At 38.9% G+C, this 25517-nt stretch overlaps 1 protein-coding gene across 2 annotated transcripts in view; it reads left to right on the forward strand.

Annotated features, from left to right (window-relative positions):
* Window positions 1-25517, forward strand: part of pcbp4 (poly(rC) binding protein 4) — a 164759-nt gene that overhangs the window by 64263 nt on the left and 74979 nt on the right. For both annotated transcript variants that reach the window (XM_074637026.1, XM_074637027.1), the window contains exons 3-4: window positions 20429-20756; window positions 22836-22859. In XM_074637026.1, the coding sequence (XP_074493127.1) occupies window positions 20619-20756; window positions 22836-22859 (162 nt within the window). In that variant the 5' untranslated portion in view covers window positions 20429-20618. The remainder of the gene's footprint in view (window positions 1-20428; window positions 20757-22835; window positions 22860-25517) is intronic.

Consider the following 25517-nt stretch of genomic DNA (forward strand, 5'->3'; position numbering starts at 1 on the left):
ATATCCTTTTCTCTCTGATAGAGTTCAGACTGTTGTTGCTGCTGGCTTCAAACTAAAATGTTAGATAAAGATGTCCCACAAGGATCAATATTAGGCCCCCTGCTATTTACTCTATACATACATAATTTGTATTTTCCAACCAAGCTTTGAAATGTCTATTTTTAATGTAGGTGATACCATCTTGTTTTAAACAAATAATTAGCTTGCACACTGCAGAGCGCCAGTGTCCACTTATGTGTTACACTTAGGTGTGATACCATCTTTTTTCCATCAGCTCTACCGCTACAACCCCCAGTGCTCTTGTATTACTTGAAATCTTTTGCTAACTTCAACTGATGCATTTCACAGGAGCATGAACCTTGGATCTTCCCATTCCAATACATGCCCTCCATGGAAATCTATCAATACAGTGCTGCACTAAAGGAATCTGGTTTGTTTGTTATTTGGATCCCCATTAGTTGTTACCTTGGCAACAACTTCTCTTCCTGAGGTCCATAAATAGCATTCATACAAACTCTTTTATCTTTTTTTTCTCCACACAGTGCTTGTTTTCTGTCTGCACATGGCTGTATAAAAAATACAGCAGTTGGTCTGGCTGCCACACTGTTGGTAAAGTTGGAATAAGATTATCAATCTACAATTTAATTGTCTCTGAAAGCATTTTCAGTCCACTGTGGACTCATTTCACATTCTCATTTCTGAAACATTAGATTGTTTAGAGGATTAGCATGTTGCTTGTTGGAGTTTATTGTCTGTCTGGGCTCTATCTTCATATATTGAGGATAGCATTGCCAAGGCACGGTTTATTTTCTGTTCGCTGTCATGTTGTTTGACTTGTTCGTTCAGAAAAATTAAAGGTTGCGTGCGGAAGTCCATACTAACATGCTATTAAGTACGCTAAAGCCATATGTGAGATATTTTAGTATGTATGAAACCATTAGTACGCAAATTGCATACTATTTCAGATGAAACATTACAGTATGCAACGCTGGACACTACGGCGGCATAAATATCCCACAATGCAATGCGGTAGGGATGACAACGTTCATAACGGATGTTGACAGACAGCTCTGTAACATCAATAACGCTTCAATTTACCTGTATGTATAAGATTTCACTTTGTTAGGCGTAATATATATTTTAAATTAATTCAGACTTTGATTCTCACAAATCGTTGTTTGGGTCACATTAGGTTGGCACAGGTTACCATGGTTACAAATCTGCAACCGGCAAGGAGGCTCTCAGGAAGTGACAACGTAAATTACTGCTCAGTGTGTCCAAAGAGATACATACTACTGTTTATTCACACAAAAGTATGTTGAACGATGGCACACATATTGAGTATGTAGTGCATATTATACGATTTTGGACGAAACCGAAGACTATCGCCACTTCTGTTTTTCCTTGAAGGCTCTATTTCTGCTTATTACGGAGTACAACTTGTGAATCAGTAGTTGAACACAAAAGTAGTTACATTACATTACAAAAAAAGTACAATATTTAATGCTCAAAAACACAAAAAAAGGCTCAAACAATAATTGAATATCCTTCAGAACCAAAGCACAACCAGAACCCAGCTACAAATGATAGCAAGCATAAGATACCAAGAGAAATGAATTAAACATTTTAAAACGCCGTGTGATTAATGGGTGTGCAGCCAATCAGGGTTAATGGATCCAGTTATCAGTGGTTGTGTCAGGATCTCAGCAGGATAATAATGACTGCTCTGGTTTTGTGGAGCGTCTAATTCAATAACGAGTCCATTACTTCCTGCCTGTTAGTCCCCAGAAGCCTCTGCTCCCGACCTCTGTGTCTCTCTTCCATCAGCTACTTGCTTTGCATGTTGGCCTGTCACTCTTTTCTTCCAATTAAATTACTTAATTGGTGTGAGTGTTGATTAAGAAACAGTATCACCTAAAGTCAAAAAGCAACTAGTTCTGTGAATGCATTTAAAACGCAATAGTCTAATGGTATACCTCCTAACTGCATCGTCCACGGTTCGATTCCCTCTCTCCCCGTGTTTCCTGTCTCTCTACACTCAGATATGATATAACAGGGTGACACTTTATAATAGACATTATTTATAAATGGTAAATTGATAGTTGATTAAACTTATTCAAGTAATTTTACTGTTAACAAACAATGAAATGATCATTAATAATGTTTATTAATTATTAATAATGCTATAATTTCTGTTATTTTATCATTAGTTTGCATAATATGAAGTATTTATTTTACAAATTATATATTGTGTCATAGCTGATACGAGACGCTAACAATTACATTCTGATTACATTAGTAAACTATTTAATAAGTTTATTGTGGTACACATTATATCATTTTATATACTGTATTAAGTATTTTTTTAATAATTACCAAATGATTTAAGAAATAATTTTCTATAAATATTACATAGACAGATGGACCAGAAACCGATTATTAACCACTGACAAAGTATTAACTATCTAAATAATAATGTTGATAGATGCTTTACAAAGTATTTATTAACCATTTAACAAGGTATTATAATCATCAAATTATAGCATTACTAATAATAAGTAAACAGTATTATTTGACACACAGCTCATGGAGGATATTAAGGGTGCTTTAAACCCCTTAGACACCTTTTGCTTCAAAAATCACACTCACACACACATATCATAGATATCTTCGATGTCATGAATTACGACCAAATGTCAATAGATGCACCCTTGGTTAGTAAGACGGTTACATTCTTAGGGGTTCGTATCAAAACAAGGCCTGTCATTCGATTCAAATATTTAATCACAATTAATCACATGATTAATTGCGATTAATTGCAAATTAATTGCACATTTTGTATCTGTTCAAAATGGAAATGTTATTAATGGAAATCAATTAACAACATAAAACAATGACAAATATTGTCCAGAAACCCATTTAGCATAGAAAATATGCTCAAATCATAACATGGCAAACTGCAGCCCAACAGGCAACAACAGCTGTCAGTGTGTCAGTGTGCTGACTTGACTATGCCTTGCCCCAAACTGCATGTGATTATCATAAAGTGGGCATGTCTGTAAAGGGGAGACTCGTGGGTACCCATAGAACCCATTTTCATTCACATATCTGGAGGTCATTTGCGTTAACACAATATAATCGCGTTAACTTTGACAGCCCTAATCAAAACATTTCACTGTTTCCTATTGTGTGTCTTCTTCATAGTGTCTACAGTTCAGTTAAAAAGACGTCTTATGTCTCTCTTACCTTATATTGTCATTAGACAAACTTGGCTCAAAGCCACTTTCATCTTCAAGAATGTTACTGTTTCTTTTTCACATAGCCTCCTCTCTCTGTTTGCCTATTTCCCTGCCTGTCTCTCTTCCTCTTGTTGTTTGCTTTGTCTCTTTCCATTTATATCTGCCCCACCCTCCTCAATTCCTCACTGTAATATGCTTCACGTGTCCCAGCGGCCAAGTGGCCTCATAAAGATTGGGGAATAGAGAGATGCTATCCATGCACACTCAGAGATGAGAGAAGTGGCTCTTGAGCTAAGGAGCCGATTGAAAGTGACTCTCCCGCAGCAGACGGAGCAAATATGGCTGAGTGAGCGCTGGATTTTCATAAAGAAAAGAGAGGGAGAGACAGCATGGGGGAGGGCGGTAATGAGAGAGGGAAACAGATGTAGAGTGAGCAATTCAACTATAGTGTATATGAGTTTGGCGTGTGTGGGCATGTTGACAGATCACTTATGTAATTGGATTTATTTGACAATTAGAAGGTTATGAGGGATGAACAAGCACTCACGTCCGACAGGAAGAAACTCAAACTCTGCTCCAGTAACAGAAATCTACTTTAAACAAGATTTGTATGATGTGTGGACCGGGAACAGTGCTGTGCTATAATGCAGTGGTTCCCAACATGGGGTTCGGGCCCCCCTTAGAGGGACACCAAAGATCACAGGGAGGGTGCGCCAGGATTTTGTTGTCAAAATTAGATTTGCACATGTATAAACAAAATCATAATAACACACTATTTCTACAAAAAAAGTTTTTTTTTTGCTGTTTAGTAGGTCACATTCTATTTAAATTCGGTATTTGTGCACAGAGCGTTGTAAAGTCTAAAAGTCAAAACTTATTAGAGAAAAGATTCAAAAAAAGATAGGTATAATCATTTCCAAAATTCACAACATGTTTTTATTAGGGCTGTCAATGGATTAAAATATTTATTCGTGATTACTCGCATGATTGTCCACGACTATTCAAGATTAATTGCAAATTAATCTCATAGTTTTTATCTGTTCAAAATGTACCTTAAAGTGAGATTTGTCAAGTATTTGATACTCTTATTATAAGATTATATAAGATTGGTGATGCGGCCTTTGTCAACTATGCCCCAAAATTATGGAACGCACTACCCATAAATATTAGGGAAGCAAACACGCTAGACATTTTCAAAAGACATCTTAAAACCTATCTTTTTACCAGCGCATTTTCTCTGTAACTTGCACTACGAATTTTATCCTGCACTATTTATATTTTACTATTTCTACTGTTCTAAAATGTTTTATTACTTTTATCATGATTTTGTTGACTCCATGCACTGCTCTTGCTGCTTGTTTTCTATTTATTTTATGTAAAGCACTTTGAACTGCAACTCCTGTATGAAATGTGCTATATAAATAAAGTCTTACTTACTTACTTATCAACATGGGAGTGGGCAAATATGCTGCTTTATGCAAATGCATGTATAAATGTATTTTTAGAAATCAATTAACAACACAAAACAATTACAAATATTGTCCAGAAACCCTCACAGGTACTGCATTTAGCATAAAAAATATGCTCAAATCATAACATGGAAAACCCAAGCCCAACAGGCAACAACAGCTGTCAGTGTGCTGACTTGACTATGAAATATGCTCAAATCATAACATGGATAAATTGATCCATAATGGAAGCTGCTCTCCGCTCATACTGCAGCTGCCAAAACACTTTCAAACTTTTATTTAAAAAAACCTGAGGATTATAATAACAAATCCTTAAATATGTCTCAGGCCAAAGTGTCAAAGGACTTAAAATATTAAAATGGAATAATTATGGTACATTTGGGAAAATATTTTCTTAATAGTACAGAATGTTTCGCTTGAATTTTCTATTAAAATTAAACTTAGACTTGACCATTTCATAAATATGAAAATATTCATTGGGCGATAATAAAATCATGATGTTTTGGTCGTGTGACCTTCACACAGATTCTCACCCTGTCTTCCGAGCAGAAGCATCATGATTTATATATGGCAGCAGAATAAATATTTTGGTGTCATGAAATGAGAGAACGCTGCAGCCTCTTCAGCTCTCTGAGCCAAGGCCGGGGGGGCAGTTAGAGGAGATTACATGGTGACCTGGCACAGAACCCTGATAACTATCCCACACATCAACACTCAAACCTCACACACACTCACACTGGGGTTCTGTCATCTATAATTCTGTGTTGTTCATTAACCATCATGTATTCGCTCTTCACCTCTCTGTGTGTTTGACTCTACACACACACACACACACACATACACACACTCTAAGCCTGGCCAGTAGTAGTCGAGGCTATTTTAAGCAGTGGACAAACCTATAAAAACCAGATCCTTGGTTGTGTGGTGCGTTCATGTCTGGACTGTTTTGCTGGCCAGGTGACAACCACTTCTGGTGACTAGAGGCTCTTATTATGCTACGGATGTAAGTTAGAATAAGTGAACGTTGACTTTTGGTTTCACACGGGACACAAACAGAAATGAGAAAGTTTGTGATCCGGCCGTCAAGTTGAGATCTGTTGAAGAAATACCAAGCACCGCCCACTAGCCGGAGCACAGCCAATAGGAACGCTCAATAGAAAAAATTTCTCTGAAATGACCTGTGATTGGCCAAAGTCTCCCGTTATGGGCTAGATTCTTTAAAGCCTGAAAACAGAGCCGTGAGGAGATGCAGAAGTCTAGTTTTCTCTCAGAACATTTGAATTACACTATGCTGAAAGGTTATTATGGAATTTTTGCCCAATGATGCCAAAAACATTCGACTTACTAAAGCTTTAACTAAGTTTTATTAACTATCAATTCACCATTTATAAATGATGGTTATTATAAAGTGTAACCTGTTTTGTTAGAATTTGTTTCTCTGTGTCCCTGACCCTGACCCCACGAATGTTTGCTTTTACTGCCTGTAGCAGCAGCAGCAGCAGCCGGCTCTGCGGCTGGCGAAACCACGTGTATCTGAAGAGGCAACGGTGGGTTAGGCACAGACGGGGGCTGTTGTTTACACCACATGGAGAACTAACAATGACTAATTTGGAAAGAGAAAATAAAGACAAATCTAAATATAGTCTGAAATCAAGATGAATGTCTCTTTCTCCTATAATTGAGACCCTGCAGATTTGCTCCATTTTCCCAAATTACATTTCGGTGTCAGGTTTGATTACTTGTGGGAGATCTTTTCAAAGCGTAAGAATCATGAGAGAAACAATGTTTTTAAATCAGCAGCAAACGCACATTTAGTCTGGGGGGTAGTTAAAACCCCCTCACCACCTCCATCAGCCACTAAGAAACAGAAATGTAAATGTGCTGATATCACGCTGACACAATTTACAACTAGCTACAATTTAAATAATAATTTAAATAAAATCCACACATACCTTTGTCCCTGCCAGTAAACCAACATTTAATATAATTAGATAATAACAATAACAATTCATGATTGAAAAGTGATCAGATAAACCTGCACAGATTTAGCCAGTTTGTTGGAGGAATTAACCATCCCGTAAGTAAACAAAATAAATGCGGTACATTAGTAACATACTGGCTGAGACACCTGAAACAACAGTGAAGAATGTCCTGACACCCGAGCCTTGCAGTATGAAAAGTAATTAAAGGTAGTCTTCCACCAGGATTGCTATTGCATTATGTGCGAGTCAATACCAGATGTGATCCAAAGGTCTCATCTATCTCCTGGTTGTTTGTGCCGTAGTCCACAGCCGGTGATATGCATATCCTGGTATTCAAATATCCTGTGGTCGGCAGAGAGTGACATTTGAATGAAGTCTGAGCTCTGACTCTCTGTCTGTCTGTCTGCCTTTTCTCATTCAGAGGCCTGACAGACAGCAGCAATGTCTTTTCAAAGATTGTTTCCTTTTCTTTATCTTATTGTATGTGTGTATACATACATTTGCATAAAGCAATCATATTTGCCCATTATCATGTTGATAAGAGTATTAAATACTTGACAAACTCCATTAAGGTACATTTCAAACAGATACAAAATGTGCGATTAATTTGCGATTAATCATGGACAATCATACGATTAATCGCGATTAAATATTTTAATCGATTGACAGCCCTAGTATATATTAATTATTGGAAATCAATTAACACAAAACAATGGCAAATATTGTCCAGAAACCCTCACAGGTACTGCATTTAGCATAAAAAATATGCTCAAATCATAACATTACAAACTGAAGCCCAACGGGCAACAACAGCTGTCAGTGTGTCAGTGTGCTGACTTGACTATGACTTGCCCAAAACTGCATGTGATTATCATAAAGTTGGCATGTCTGTAAAGGGGAGACTCGTAGGTATCCATAGAAAGCAGGGTTAGGGTTGAGAGTATGGAGCGTTATTTAGCCTCCTTCGCGAGAATCTTGTTTGACATGGTTGGTATCAACGGATTAGGTTTTTTCTACTTTCATCATCATTTCATCTTCACTTAAGTTTTAAAACTGCGGCGGCCAGTCAGATTTTTAAGAGGTTAATTAAGAATTGTTGCATTAATGCCTTAAATAAATTAGTGGCGTTAAAACGATTTTGCATTAACTTTTACAGCCCTAGAATTATACAATAAGAACAGAGCACATGTATAAAATAACACCTAATACTACATTGTGTTTAAACCGCTTCAGTGTGGTCATGCTGCACTAGTCCGGAGGCCCGACACATCCTTCCAGTGACTGCAATGTTTGCTCATTCCAGCAGAGCAATGTGTCTTTGTGCTCTTTTCTTATATATTTATCTACATTAGCCTCATGAATTCCATATGCATGCATTATATGTGTTTGTGCATGTAATGTAAAATGCATACATTCATCACATACACATGAAACTTTAATCATAGCAATAACGCTCACAGCAGAAAACAACAAGCAGAAGCAAAAGTGTAGACTGTTTCAATAGAATTGCATTGCTAGGCAACAGCTTGGGTCCATGTTTACTTCCTGTCGGTGTACCTCAGTCACATACACTGCAACAGGAAATAAACTGGGACACGTTTGGATTGTTTTTGTGAAAATCTTTATGAATAGAAACGTATTAAATGTGAGGTTATATACAGTAAATGCAACACATCGAACACCTAAAACTACTGTACTGTATAGTATATACTGTATATTATAATGTATATTGCATAGATAGATAGATAGATAGATAGATAGATAGATGGATGGATGGATGTACTTTATTGATCCAGAATTGGGAAATGATTGTGTTGCAGCAGCAGTTTATCCAGGTAATGTACAGGAACAGTAAATACACTGTTAATATAAATATCAACACTAGATATAATATCTATAGTATACACAATATAAAGAATATATTACAATACACTATAGATATACCAGATTACTACAACTAGCTTAGAAAATATAAAATATGAACATAGAATAACAATGACATACTATATCCAATAGCAAAGTGCATATATACATACCTATACTCACTTTGTATATAGTTAACACATGACTGTCGGAGTTGCATTACAGAATTTCTTCATCAAAATGTGTGCAAAATTCACTTACTGTATAAAGTCTAATGTAATGTGATGTATACACCGTGCATAGCTTTATTTGATGTAATCTCTATAATTAGGGGCTGGGCAGCTCTGCAGCGCAGCAGCTATAATTTTTGTATTTTCTTTCTATTCATTTCATTCCAACAGTTCTTGGTCAGTTTTCTTAACCTCTTAGCCCGTCTCTGCGCTGCTTTAATATTGAAGAATTTCGCCACAGGGATCTTTTTTTCATCTTTTGTAAACATTTAAAGTAGACTGCATGAATGAAATCATTACAATAGTATCAATAACAGAGGCAGAACTTGCTAAGTAATGAAATTATTAAAGCTCTGATATAAAAAAAAATATATATCCCCAAAATACTTCATGGACAATGTGATGAAATTCAGAAGTGACAAAACCTAATATAGGCTGTATCAACTACTTACTGTATCTGTCTTTCTGTCATTCAGCCTGCGTGCTTCGCATTGTGTCTTTTTGTCTCCTTGCTAGTGTCTCTCTAGCTGTCTTATTCTCAGAGCACATTGCACGTTTGTTTCAGTGATTGCCATCACTTGCCTCAGCTTCATTGTCATGGACTGTCTGCAGACCTTTAAAAGCAACTCAAAATGGGATTCAGGCTGTTTTCTATAAACTGTCAATGTGAATTTTGAAATATTATTTTACTGTTTAAATGCTGAAAATAGCTGAACTGTATGTGTCAGTAGCGTCATTTTCTTTCTCACCTCTTCTGGCAATCACAGTGTACATTAACAGATAGATTTCTCACACAGACACCTGAATGCCACACCGCCCTATTTAGCTCACAATTACAGGGTAGAATAAACGTATGCATCCACACCGTGGTGTCGGGTGTGCGATTTATGGCTGAGCCGTGCAGTCTGCTGCAAGGCTTTGTAATATGACACTGTTGGCCAAGGAACTCATATCTCCCGTCTTACGGCAAAGAAGGGAAACGGCATCGATCTCGGTTGAGTGGCGAGGCTCGTTCGCAGTTGTTCGGAGGATTTAGATCCGCTTTCGCGGTCCGAGGGTCACTGAAACGTCCAGGATTATTTAAATGTCTGATTCAAAGGAGGGGTTTTTAAAAATAGAATTAGAGCTCAGAAACAAATAAGATTATTTCCTCTTGCTTCCATGATGTGATCTTTTCTTTTTGTTTCGTTTTTCTTGCTTTCTATCCTCCATTTTCTTACTTTCATTTGACCGACGGAAGAGTCAAATTGTGTGTGCGTGTGTGCGTGTGTGTGTGTGTGTGTGTGCACATGCTGCGACGGATTGGAGCATCACTGAGATTCAGACAATTCATTCTCATCCCCATCCGTTACAAACTCACTGACGCTTCTGTTGTTTTCTCTCCACTTGGAATTAAATCAGTTTGGAGGCTGTGCATGCATGGACGTGCGTATTGTGAGGGTGTGTGTGTGTGTGTGTGTGTGTGTGTGTGTGAGTGTGTGTGTGTGTGCGCCTCAGTGTTTTTTATGCATAAGCTTCTGTCTCTGTTCGGACACTCTGTCAGTCACGGTGCATGTATATCCTTTTATATGCTCATGTCCAAGCTACATTTGTGACTGTGTATGAGCCAGACGGAGTCGGCCTCCTCTGAGTGTGTGTGTGTGTGTGTGTGTGTGTGTGTGTCCTGTGAGCCTAGCTGTGTGTAAGTGGTTTTGGCAGGCCTGTCTGTGTATGCAGGCAGCACATGTTTTCCGCTCTATTTGTGTCTGAGTTTGTGTGTGTTTGCCTGCGAGTGTGTGTGTGTGCTCACATTATGCTCGGTGCTTCTGGTTATGCACGTGCAGTGTGTTTCTGTTTCCAAGGATGTTGTGTGTGTTTGTGTGTGTGTGCGCCCCTGGTCAGCGATGACTAAATACGACAAGGTCACTACTGTCATTTACCTGCCACACACACACACACACACACACACACACACACACACAGAGATATATCAGGATAAACATGTGAAAAGCATAGAAACACACACAACTGATGCAATTAACATATCAAAAAGCATTTAGACTCACATGTACTCTGCACTTATCAGCACTCAAGCAGATACTTCTAAAGTTGACATGCCCTTTTCAGATCTCTTTGTCTCTCTCTCTCACTCACACACACACACACACACACACACACACACACACGTCATGTAAATGTTAGACACACAATGTAAATAGCTTGGTCTCAGAATGGAGTGCTTCCACCCACAAGGAACCTGATTGGACAGACCCAGCCCTGTCCCCAACCCTGGACATTTGTCACTCTCTTTCCAAACCAGTTCATGTTTAGGGACGGCTTATTGTATGTAAATTTCTAGCCAAGTGAACAGTGCAGGTGTGTGCAGCTGCCCAGATGGGACAAACGGCCAATCCAGCCTAGTCGCCAGGATTTTTTTTTTTGCCATTGTACATTTCTGCAAACCATGGATACGTTGAATGTGAACATTTTTCAATTCGGACAGAGCAAGTGATGCAGTACTACGAGCGGTTAATGAAAGTAACGTGGTATAATAACGAGTATAACTAGGGAGAAAGTCCACTAAGGTCAGGTGGGAGGGATGGTGGATGGGTCGTGTGAAACCAAAAGTAAACGTTGACTTTACACTTGTTATGTAATATTATGTAAGAAAGTCCACTAGGGCGGTTGTTGTTTATTTACAATAGTTATGTTGTTACGCTTGTTACATTACGTTGCATAAGAAAGTTCACTAAGGGCGGTTGCTATTTATTTACGCTAGTCACGTTGTTACGCTTGTAACGTAAAGTTACTTAATAAAGTTTGCTTAGGGCGATTGTTTATTTTTGTACGCTAGATACGTTGTTTCACTTGTTATGTAATGTTATGTAAGAAAGACCGCTAAGGGTGGTTGTTATTTATTTATGCTATTTACGTTGTTACGCTTGTTCTGAAAGTTACATAAGAAAGTCCGCTAAGGGCGGTTATTTATTCACGCTAGTTAAGTTTTTTACGTAGCTGTGGCTCAGGATGTAGAGTGGATCACCCACTAATCGGAAGATCTGTGGTTCGATCCACATTTCCTCCAGTCAATATGTCAAATAGACATGTAGTGTAAAGTGCTTTGAGGGGTCAGAAGACTAGAAAGGCACTATATAAATGCAAGTCCATGCTATTGTGTGACTTTGGCGAATCCGAACTAATCGTAGTCACACAATGACACAAACAATCTAACTGATTGAGGCAGCAGTAGACCAGCAACTCCTGTCTACTGCGAGGTCAAATTACTTAGGTAACTATGGATAAATACCTCATACAACCCCACTTCAAAAACACCCAAACTATCCCATTAAATGATATGGCCTCCATTTTCAGCATGAATGTGAATCAAACCGCTAACCCTGACAACAATTTGGACCAAAAGTGAATGCCGAATACTGAACGCACTGACTTTATCTCTCTTGTGTCAGCTGACCTAACATTTTGGCTATCCATCTAAACTTAGCGTTAGCATCATGGCTTCACCTTCTATTACAGCGTCAGCCGTAGCATCCTAGCATTAGCCAGCCCTTGTAATTACAGTGATTATCAAAAGCACCGGAAAATGACCTCCTACTCTCTCTATCTGTCCCTGCATCTCTCTCTCTCCTTTTGTCTGCTCTATGTCTCTCGCCCACTCTCTCTGTTCCTCTGCATGTCGACCACATTTTGTTAAATAAAAAGGAATTTCAAATTGAAATCCCATTTTTATCTTTTCTTCTCTCTCTCCTTCTTTCACCAAATCTCTCGTTCACACTCAAAGACTCTCTCTCTCTCTCTCTCTTTATCTCTCTCTGACTATCTGTCTCTGGCCCCTCCTCTTCCTCTTGCTAGATTCTGTTGTCTTTAAATAGAGACTGGTGTCACCCTCTCTCTGACACACACACACAACCACACAACCACACACACACACACACACACACACACACACACACACACACACAAACACACACACACACATAGATAGGCAGTGATGTCACTTTCTGTCACTCCCCATCCCGCCATCCCATGCCATTACATCATTGTCTGATGCCGTTAGTCACAACACACACACACACACACACACACACACTCCACACCTACCACACCACGTGTATACACACTTCCATGCATCCGCGCATGCACAAATACACAAACTCTGACGCACACTACTTAGTCACCATGTTTCACTGGGAGACACGTGCACGCATGAGGCACACATGCACAGAACACACACACATTGTTGACCAACCACACAGCCTATACATATACATAAGACTCATACTCTTATAGTGGCACACACACATTTACAAGAAGTGTAGCGGTGTGTATACACAGGTGTACAGCCTATAGGGATTTACTATACATATAAATAACAAGATATGTATCACTTTCCATCTTGCAGAGTAACGCTGCCTGCTGACTTCATATCCTTCACTTAAAGTGATTATGAGGTAAATATTGATTGCACAATGTAACAACTATAGAATAATGACACCATCAGCGTTTAGATTGGTTGCCTATAAGCTTCGCTTTCACTGTGCAATTCTGTCTGCTACCGGGTATGGTGTCACCGGAAGATGAAGGCTCCATTTAGGGCCATGCACTGTATATAGCAAGTGGACGTTGTCACCATGACGTCACCACCTTGGTTTTTGGCTGTGGCCATGTTCTTTTTTTGCAACCAGAAATGACAAGAGAGGGTGGAGCTAAGTACAGCTGAACGCTGACTAAGACATTTTTAGGCAACCAAAATGTTACAATTAACTTTCATGAACTGAAAACACACTGTGAAAGGGTTAAAGTTTGTAGACGAAAACACCGTGGTAGAGACCTGTCAATTAAAAGGTAGCCACGCCCTAAAGCATACCCTGCTTTATGGTCTATCTAATTCTAAATGGGACCATAATTTACTGAATCGATATCATGCTGTCTTGAAGAAGAAACTTGAAACTAGTGAGTGAGACCATAAACTCATGTTTACAATGTTTACTGAGGTAATAAATCAAGTGAGAAGTAGTCATTTTCTCATGGACTTCTATTAAAAGCAAAAGTACGTGTTATTAGCAAAATGTACTTAAAGTATCAAAAGTAAAAGTATTCACAATTCCGAATGAACTCTAATGAGTGAGTGTTATAGGTTAGTATTATAATATTGGATTATTATTACTGATTTATTTGAATGTTGTAGGTGGTTAGGGTTGAGCTAATTTTAGCTATTTTATATAATGTTTGGTAGTTTTAGCAATGCAGCATATGTATTTTATATACATATGTATTAAACAGCATGGTAACCTCATTAGGTATTGTGTATGTGATCTTAATTTCTAAATTAACCAGTAATTAAAAAACATTAAAAAGTACAATATTTCCCTTGAAGTATAAAGTAGCATCGGAATCAGAAATACTTTATTGATCCCCGAGGGGGAAATTGGGGCGTTACATTTGCCCTTATATTTACATAAAGAAATGTTAGAAAATAAAATAATGAGTTTGTGACATGTAAATTATGTACATAATGCTACAATATAAACACAATATATGCAAAGAAATATTAGTAAGCACCGAAACTAAAGATAAGAAAATTAGAATATAAGAAATATGTACAAATATTTGCATTAAGACGTGCAATGTTTAGCAAATAACCACAGTGACAATAAGTAAATACAAAATGCTGAGAAGTGGGATCTATTAAGTGTGTTAGATATAAATGCCAGAATGGTACGAATAAGAAATGAATAAGAATAGTTCTTGAATTCACAGTATCAATAACAGTATTGAACAGTTGAATTATTGCACAAATTATTGTACAGTTGAGTTAAATCAGTGTTGTATATAGCAGCTGATGGGTGAAATAAGTCCAGGTCTAGTCTATTGACTAAGTATGAAATGTAAATACTCAAGTAAAGTACAAGTATGTCAAATTTATTCTACAGTACAGTACAGTACATGCAAGCAAGCCGGACAGTCCAAGACTCCATTACATCACTGTTGAACACATTATACTGTATATCATAACGTTAAAAATGACGCACACACACACACTCTTTTTTTAAAACTTTAAAAGCGTGTTGTCCTTGACATCGCTGCTGACTGTTAACCAGTGACATGATTGAAATCAGCCGGCCGCCTTTTTAATCCAATCAGCTCTAAGGAATGAGTTGTTGGCTCAGCGTTTAATCCAATCAGTTTTCAGAAATGAGTTGTTGCCGGCCAGAATCAATCAGACCGGCCCACCTGGTAATCAAATCCAATGCAATGATTTACCGTATGGCTGTGAAATATATTCAGACTGCGTTCTGCCTCACTGTTTTGTTCTCTGATGTCCTCCTCCGTCTTCTTCTGAATTTCTCCACTTTCCTTTCTTTGTGTTTCCTCCCTCTTCCTCTCCCCTGCTCTATTCTTCTCTGTGTTTTTTATTAATATACACAGACTTTCTTTCTGAACAGTTTCCTTGACACTCATATGAAAGGCTGTTTTGGCTGATCAGTCCGGTGGGAGACAGGTTGTTCAGGGTGTAATTTAGAAGACGTGTCCTGGATTTTGCTGATGGGCATCAGATACTAGAATAACTGTAACAATACTGTGATGATTCCCAGCAGGGAGGGAGTGCACCCCTGCTAAAACATGACCACTATGTTTATAAATAGAGAACAAGAAAACATGATACTGTGGTTTTCTGTCCATCTTATGAACTAAATATGTGAAGTCCCACAATATGACCATCCTGCCATCTTAACCAACACGGACTGTTCACATACACCGTTCATAGCTATACCTACGAAGAGTAAAAATAATTTGTATACATCCCACGAAGTCAATGCGTATGTAGTCCAAGTAATCCTGAACCAGAAAGTATTAAGAGTGATAGTGTAGGGAGGAGGTCGGGGTGGATGAGTGGGTGAAAAAACACCGGTGGGGCGCTGTTCGTGTTCCGTGTGAAACCAGAAGTCAATGTTTATTTATTTGTCACGTAACTTGCGTAGTTATTTTAACCCAAACAATTTATTTGCCGAGTAAATTCTGTACTTATGTAACGCCACGTAGTTATTTTAACCCAAACACGATCTTTTCCTAAACCTAACCAACTTGTTTCCTTTGAAGACAGAAGCTTTATTTTGAAAAGACTGTATGCGTGTAAGGTATGGGAATTCACACGTGTTACTGGACATTCGTAGGAAGACGCGTAAAAAATGAGGAATAACGTTTCGTAAGATATCATACCATGAGGATGTAGGAAGATATGTTGCAAACACACACATGCTCTCAATGCTGACCTCATGCTTGGCTGATTCATGGCTTATTCCCCTGAATCCATTTCTACAAGGACAGGTCCGTAGGGATTTCAACTCTGTGTGTGTGTGTGTGTGTGTGTGTGTGTGTGTGTGTGTGTGTGTGTGTGTGTGTTCGATCATGTATGACTCAAAGGGGGTTGGGCTAGGCTTTTAACCCCATGCTAAAGCATCTGAAGGAGTTTCAATAATTCATATGTTCTGTATTTGCATTTCTCTCTCTCTCTCTCTCTCTCTCTCTCTCTCTCTCTCTCTCTCTCACACACTCACACACACAGCAAATGCATCCTTTCAAATACATGCACTCATCACTCAACCAAGCACATACACACACTCCAATGCACACAAATACCCAAGCGATCCGACACACTACACTCCAATACACTCATTTTACATTCCCACACAGCGACATGGTTTTAAAGAACTCCCAGATACACCACCACTTGACCGACGGCGTGAAGAAATGATAACCATCGTTTTGACAACGGTGTCAGTCTCTCCCCTCACTTACCAGGTGGTCTTATAAAGCATAGTTTGTCATCCTTCCTCTACTTCCTATCACTCTTTCCCTCTCCACCCACCTCTCAGCAGTTTCCTGTTTACCAGGTGCTCCCTCTCTCTCTCTCTGAAGTTAAAGCAGCCTCGCTGGGTGTGTTTCTGTGTATGTGTGTGTGTGTGTGTGTTGCGTTGGCATGAGACGCTGCTCGTCTAGCGTGCCAGATGGCCTGCATCGCATTTGTGACCTACTTTGGCTCAGAGTGTGTATTTTTTATGAGACCGGGAGATGCAGACGCTCACGGCGCGAATGGAGATGCACACATACTGTAGGGGTCCATACACACACACACAAACACACACACAGTATAAGAGCATACAACGACACACACACACACACGCATACGCAGATGTTTTTTTATATGAAGCAACACCTATTCATACACACCTTTTATTTATTCATCTGCATACCTTAAGCCACTAAGGATCCAGGTTGGCATAGAGACAGATGCTGGAAAAACTGCTCTCCAGATACCACACACACACACACACACACAGAAACATAAAAGCACACAGATGCTTAACAGAATCATACACAAAAATGATCAAAGTACGTGTGCAGGACACACACATTTGCACAGATGTGTAAGTGACAGTGTATGTATGCAACAACAGAGTGAAACAGCATCTTCAGTACGCAGGAGTGGCTGAAGTTTGCCCGCATTTCTTTCTGTTTTGGAGGGTTTAGGGTAAAAGGAAATGCTTAAGTATCATCACGCATGAGTGGCATTTCCATGGCCAAGAGCTTATTTAATTCAGCCCCCTAAGCTTTTTAAACAGAGTTCCCAATTAATTTTTAAATTACGGCGCCGGCATGTTGACTAGCTTCTGACACTTGAGAAATTATGTTAATTTCCACACCTCTTATAGCACCGGAGTCGACTCGCTCCCGCTGCTCACGATGTTGAATCAATGAAATACCTTGTAGGCCTCGTGGCTATAGAGGCAAACACATGCTGTGGTTTACAACTTGACTGCAAATCACACACACACACACACACACACACACATGCATATACAAACACATGCATTTGCCAGTTCTGTGCCTTGGCAACACTTGACTAGCACGCCCTCCAATGCAAATGAGCGCACACACCAATGATTGTCACTGCACTTGTGGGGACCTTCACTACTGCAACTGCTTTCACTCCCTCATGAGTTTAAACCTAAACATAATCCAGCTTCATGGTAAGAATGAGAATCAGCTGACCTTTACTGATCAGATAAGCCAGGTTAACTGAAGATAAACAGGGTGCACAAACCCTCATATAAACTGTCAACGTATCCTCATACAACAGTTTGTATCATATCTTACAATAAGCTATTGCTCAATTTTCATGCATTTTCCTACGAATGTCCAGCGTCGATTTTCCACACCAATCTTTTCAAAATAAACTTCCGTCTTTATAGGAAAAAATCAACTTGGTTAGGTTTATGCAACAAAACTACTTAGTTAGGATTAGGAAAATATGTGCTTGGTTAAGTGAAGGCAACAAAACTACTTGGTTAGGTTTAGGAAAAGATTGATTTGGTTAGGTTTATGCAACAAAACCACTTGGTTAAGATTAGGAAAAGATCAACTTGGTTAGGTTTAGGCAACAAAACCACTTGGTTAGGTTTAGGCAAAAAAAACTACTTGGTTAAGATTAGGAAAAGATCGACTTGGTTAGGTTTAGGCAAAAAAAACACTTAGTTAGGATTTGGAAGAGATCTTTGTGACAAATAAATTAATGTTGAATTCTGGTTTCCCACGGGACACAAACATCGGTCTCCTGAGGGAAAGCCTAGTGACCAGATTTTTTGACACATCCCATCCACCCCATCCTCCTTTCTTCGCGGTCTTTCCACTATTTGTACTTGTTCAACATTAAAAAATGTATCTAAAACATTTTTGAGAATGAGAATTATTCACGTCTAAACATGATTTGAAATAATGACATGCTTCAGAAGTCTGCTATAGAAAATGACACATTACTTCTGTTTTGGGTCCATACAATGTATTTTAATCTCTATATTTGTGACTGTTATTGACGTAACTTTTTACGCAGCATTTCATCTTCATCATGAATAAGTCTATTCGTCTATTTTGTTTTTTTAGTAGTTTTTTTTTTTTTTTTTCATAACAGCTTGTTCATAAGAAGTCTAAAAGGGAGTTCAACCTCTCTGGAGTCTAACAGACCCCGAATATACGAGGGAACATACTGTAAACATTCTGTCTGTTAATGACCTTTTGTCAAAAGAAAAAAAAAGTATAGAATATATATACTGTATTTGTTTATGCTTAGACCATAAAATACAATTTGGTGCAACAATGTATTTTGGTACTTTCATCAAATTTGCAAGCACCGTTTTTGGCCTGCTAAACATCAGAATGTTAGCATTGTCACTGTGGGCCTGTTAGCATGCTGTTGTTATTTAGCTCAAAGCACCGCTGTGCCTAAGTACAGCCTCACAGAGGTCTTATATTGCGTCTACACTAGAGGCATAGCGTGGTTAGCACAGTAGCACAACAACAGCAGCACCTTTAGTCCTCCGTATCTGTCTACGCAGGATGCATTCAGGCACAGTATTGAGTGTAGGTCACCCACGTTCTGGCAGCAGTCACCGTCCAACACAACTCAAAATAAGTATCCATCTGTGGTAAATAAAATAAATAAATAAAAACTAGACCAACACAAAAAATACAAAAAACACAAAATCACTGTAATCATTCGTAAAGCACGCACATTTGATGGATTTAAATTGTTCATTTGAAATGTATTGTGGAAAAAAAAGGTTGAGATTGTAAATCTGTGGAGAAGCTGACAATTTTGAACGTATATTTCTTGGATCCAGCATATTTCCATTAGTGCTGCTGCATCTTAAAGCACTTCCACAGTGGCTTCTGGCCCATCTGTCCTGCTGTGTTTTGTCCTGTTTTTCTCTATCTGCTGAGTCATATTAATCAACACTTACTTCACAGCCTAAATGTCTTGTCATTTCTGTGCTGGATGGGGTGCTGTTGATACATCTGTTGAAGTTCAGCAAATACAAAACCCTTAAAGCTGCAGTGGGAAGAAATGGAGCAAATATGATTAAAAAAAGTTATTTTCATATAGCGATCACAATATCCTGACAGTAGTGCATGAGACAGGTAATCTGAAAAAAAATAATGTGCTTCTGTGTCCTCTGGTGTCCTCCAGTGCTCCTAATGGCATCTGCAAGATTTCACAGACCGGAGGAAAACAACCAATCAGAAACGAGCTGGAGCCTCGCCGTCTATGAGCAGCTGTCAATCACTCGCAAACTCCGACCAAACGGTCAAACTAGGCAGCGCTGATCAAATATGAATCAATATTCTGTTACTGTATCGCTTTTTCTCTCCTCAAATGTTTTCAGAAACATCTTGTAGTGTACTGTTTGGCTATAAAATGAGAGAAGTTTGTGACCCGACAGCCATGTTGAGATCAGTTGAGGAAATACCAAGCACCGCCCACCAGCCGGAGCAAACGTTCTCATTTTACAGCTAAATAGTACACTACAAGATGTTTCTGAAAACATTTTATGAGAGAAATAGGCATTACAGTAACAGAATATTGATTCATATTTGATCAGCGCTGCCTAGTTTGAACGTTTGATCGGAGTTCACGAGTGATTGACAGCTGCTTCTGTTGAATGAACAGCCAATAGGAACGCTCTCTCTTTGAAATGACCTGTGATTGGCAAAAGTTAAAAATTAGAGACAATGTTTAACATCGTGGCCTGTAAAAGTTAAATCATCACAACTATCTCCTCTCCTCCCTCTCCTCCTTCTCCTTTCCACAGAGTTGAGAGAAACGGGAACAAAGATAAAAGCCACCCCTGACACCAGCTCCTAGCGCCATCCCACCGTCCGCCCCCCCGAACCCAACCTCCCCTCACCCCTCGCACAGCTCCAGGGTTCCTCGCCGGGTTCTCCAAAGGGTTCTCTGTGGTGTTCTGGACAGCTCCATACGCCTCGGGGCCTCGGACCTTCATGCGTCTCCCAGCGGCAGAGTCCACCCACACCTCCACCCACCACACCACCACCACCACTACCATGAGCTGTGAGCAGGAGTTTGGAGACGGAGCCATGGGAGTCACGCTCACACTGCGCCTCCTCATGCACGGAAAGGTGAGGAGAGAGGGCGGGAGAATGGCATGTGAATGACATAAGGCTGGCAATGTTTTGTTGAACCTGAACCAACAGTGAATGTTATTACTAAGTATTGTGTGTGTATCAAAGCCTGATATAGCTTCTTCCTCTGAGCCACAGAGCTCCATTAAAAACACATCAATGAGACACGCTGTTGCACTGGCTGACATATTTTGACTCAATCCCACATACACCATCCTGCTGCCACAAATACTCACTAGAGCAGTGATTCTTAAAATGGTATGGGGTGGCCCACAAAATAATTATAATAATATATATATCAATATGAATCCCAATTAGTATATGACTGTATGAAAATATTATGCAAGATAAGCATGTTGTTTGTTTTCATGAATGGCCGAATGGTGCGTCACTTTAAAAGTTGCGTCCTCAAGGAATTGTGGGACGGCATTATCTCCTTTTCCTTTGGTAACGGATGTTCCAGTGTATCCTATGCTAAAGGAGATAAGAAAGGAAGCTTTGAAGCACCTTTCCGTCGCATTTAGAGAATTCAAACAGCTTTTATCGGGGCTGCTACTGAGATACATCCAGGTAATTTCACCCCATTAAGAACCTTCCTAAGCAAAAAAGACTGTACAAACTATTGCTTATCGAATAAATGCCGAAGAATGGCTTTATTTGTCATCTTTGATCGACAAGTGTCCATCATGGCAGCTCTGAACTTATACCCACTGCGCCTGTGTAACCCAAACAATGCCCCTCTGTCATGTCTTAATTACTGCCCATGTAACCTTACACATTAGTTAGTCCCCACAGATTACATTCACATAACATCTCCCCTCTTTTGAGTCGTAGACATAACACATTTCTCAATTTTTTTGATGACAAGAATGTGACCATTAGGACACACATCTCTCTTCCTTTGCATGACCCTTCTATCACCTTCACCTGCTCTGCTGTTTTTAACCAGTTTGAGCTTGTGTCACTTACTTCCCTTAAGCAAATAATCGATCATATAAAACCTTCAGCCTGTCCCACAGATATTGTCCCCCCTCGCCTTTTTAAAGAGGTTTTTGACGCCATTGGACCAGGCATCCAGGCAATCATAAACAGTAGCCTGGCCTCTGGTGTAGTTCCAGCTCATTTTAAACATGCTGTTGTGCAGCCACTTTAAAAAAAAAAATAAAAATTGGACACCTCAGCCCTCTCCAATTTTAGACCAATTTCCAAACTCCACTTCCTTCCTAAAGTCTTGGAGAAAGCTGTTTTTATTCAACTTCAAACTTTTTTTAGACACAAACGGCATTCTTGAGGTGTTCCAATCTGATTTTAAAGCACTTCACAGCACTGAAAGTGCACTTTTAAAGGTTTTTAATGATCTTTTATTAACTGCTATTTCTGGCGATTCAGCCATTCTTATGCTTTTAGATCTCACAGCTGCATTCGACACAGTGGACCACAGCATTTTAATTTCGCGTCTGGAGCACTGTACCTGCCCTTGAAAAAGCATAACGCAAACTCTTTGGGCACATTCCTAGCCTGTCTCAAAGACATCAAAGACTGGATGGTTTTACATTTTCTCAAGCTCAATGAGAACAAAACTGAAGTTATTATTTTTAGACACAATGGAGGCAGCAACGACCCCAACATTGACCTTTCCCCCGTTGAACCTTTTGTGTTCTTTCTGTAAAGAATATAGGGGTTATAATGGACAAGGATTTTAAAATGGACAAGCAAATAAACTCAGTTGTGAAGTTTTTTCCAACTTTCGGCACGAAAGACAGTCAAAAGATGATAGAAAATATATCTGCACACTTAGATCTATGCAGTATTCCACTTTATTAGGAGGAAATAATAAAATGTTGACAGTATAAAAGTATTTTTATCCCCTGTGCACATTTGCGACCCAAAAAGCCAATTTTGGGGTGTAATTCATGACATGAGGCGGTGATAAAATACTGCTTTTGTTTCTAAAAATGACATGAAGATGGAGATGAGTTTCTGATAGAAAGACTGTAAACTTGTCTCATTGTGTGTGTCTATCTGTCCTCTGAGAACTGACGATAGTAACATTTTCTGTTTGTGTTTTCTCCACAGGAAGTAGGAAGCATTATCGGCAAGGTGAGTACTGTGGTTTATACCTTTGCCTTCTATACTACACACAGAGAACCAAATACTCTCTTTCCATCTAAGAGATTTTGCTTCACACATTTTATTCGTGATGGTGTAATTGTGAACCGGGAGATATAAAGAGCGGCGTAGTGAGGAAGGCGGGATGGATAGGTGGGTCAAAAAACACAGGACTTTCGCCCAGGAGACTGGTGTTTGTGTCAAAGTTGATTTATTTGTTATGTAACTTTCGTACTTAAGTTACAGAACTTCTGGAGTTATTTTAACCCAAACCGTGATCTTTTCTTCAAGCTAACTAAGTAGTTTGTTGTCTAAGCCTAATAGGAGTGGGAAAAAAAATTGATTCACCTATGTATCACGATTTTTTTTTTTACTATTTTGAAATCAATTTTTATTATCAATTTTAAATATAAAACATTACATGTACCTTATAAATTAAAAAGAAAATACCACTAATTTTTGAGGGAAAAGGATTATTAAATAATGCCTGACGATGACTGATATATACTATTTGACTTCAGGACATTTGTGACTACATACATGCTGGAAATAAAACATTCTGACTGTATTAATTTAGATATTTTCCAAATTAAAAGTCCCTAGAAATGTATGATTCAACTTTTTCCCATGGTTTAGTGTTAAAAAAGTTAACAAAATTCGCAAAAAAAATCGCAATATCGAATCGCAATACTTAAAAATCGCAATACATATCGATTTGGCACCAATGTATCGTGATAGCATCGAAACGGGAGATAGTTGTATTGTCCCAGCCCCAAAGCCAAACCAAGTCGATCTTTTCCTAAACCTAACTAAGTAGTTTTATTTTGAAAAGACTGGGGCGGAAATTGACACGTGCATCACGCGTTGCTGTACATAAGTAGGAAATTGCACGAAAAATGTTGTTGAAAGTCATGCCGAGCGTCACAAAAAAAAGGAAATTTGTGTCTATGTACACAAATCAAATAGATTCAATTTCTATTTCACGAACTGCCATGAGACCTTGTTGGAATATCAGACAATTAAAAAGACCGTTCTACCAAAAGGGATTTCCCGGTATAATATTATGTCTTTTACATTGGAACAAATTAACGCACAGTGCAAATTATTGCCTATTTAAAGTAGTTTTTATTCAGTTTCATTTTTTGAGCAGCATTAGAAAACATGGAATAATTTCACAGCAACACTGATATGAGAAAATCCTCCCCATCTATGAACTATGTGTTTAAAAATCCTCCCCATCTCCAGTCTGTGGTGTTCTAAAATTGGCATGCCGCTCAAGATAACGTTCAATGTAATCCTGCTACAACAAAATGAAGTTGCCATGACATATGAATTAATAGTGTGTAAAATTTCCAGTCAGGCCATGTCATTCTAATCTCTACTTACTGAAAAGGAGCTGCTCTCCAGGGATGCGAGTCAATTTCACTGTGGACGCGTGTTAAATAAACCCCTGTAGGATTTTTTCCAAATATATCACCGCCAACTGAAGTGTGATAATGACCATTGCCCTCGCAACGCATTCACTAACCCGTGATTGAGGCTGATTTCCCTCAGCATACATTTAGATGTCCCCCTCCTCATCACTTACAGTGTGTGGTCTATTAGCTCGCAGTCTCTGACATTAAGATGGCGTGAAAATTACATCGCTGCGTTACAGTTCTAGTTGGGTGGTGTCAGTCTGTAGTCGCACACCAGGAGCTGCTCTCCGGGGTTTCTTCTAGTATTAAACAAGGCTGCCGGGCGGCGGAGCAGAACTGATGCTCACTAAAGCTGTCTTATCTGGCTTAAACAGGCTCATGCGATAGGGACAGGAGTCAAACTGAGATAATATTAGACATAACGTAATACATAATTGCTTTTTATCTATCGCAGGAAACACTTTTCCTGATATATTTCTTCTTGTTTAGTAAACCAACGTATCCTCATACAACTGTTCGAACTGTTAGAATATCTTACAAGAAGTTATTCCTCGTTTTTCATGTGTTCTACAACTGTCCAGCAACTCGTGTAATTTTCCCGTCGTTACGTGCATACAGTCTTTTCAAAATAAACTTCTGTCGTCACAGAAAACAACCTGGTTAGGTTTAGGCAATAAAACTACTCTTAGTACTAACTAGGTTTAGGGAAAGGTCGTGGTTTGGGTTAAAGTAACTACGGAAAGGGCGTAACCTAAGTACGGAAGTTACGTGACAAATAAATCAACTTTGACTTGTGGTTTCACACTGGACATTAACATCGGTCTCCTGGGCGAAAGTCCTGTGTCTTTTCACCCTGACCTCCTCCCTACACTGTCACTCTTTATACTTTCTGGTTCAGGATTACATGGATTAAATATGCATTGATTTTGTGGGATATATACAAAGACTTCGGTCTTCACAGGAAACTAGTTGATTAGGTTTAGGCAAGAAAACTACTTGGGAAAAGATCGTGGTTTGGGTTTAACCTTTCCGCTCTACACCTTTTTTTCATAGACCCGTTTTTGTCTTTTTTAGGGGGGTACAGGGGGTATTTAGGGAGAGATAGCAGGTCAACAGTAGATGTCACATAGAAGTGGTGAAGATTAATTTGAGCTGCAGCTCAGCATTGTGTGTCAAGTTGTTCTAGTCATAAATCATAAATAGAAATTAATTAAAATAAATTGTGAAAGTG

This window comes from Sebastes fasciatus, chromosome 1, assembly GCF_043250625.1.
Source record: "Sebastes fasciatus isolate fSebFas1 chromosome 1, fSebFas1.pri, whole genome shotgun sequence".
Taxonomy (NCBI): domain Eukaryota; kingdom Metazoa; phylum Chordata; class Actinopteri; order Perciformes; family Sebastidae; genus Sebastes; species Sebastes fasciatus.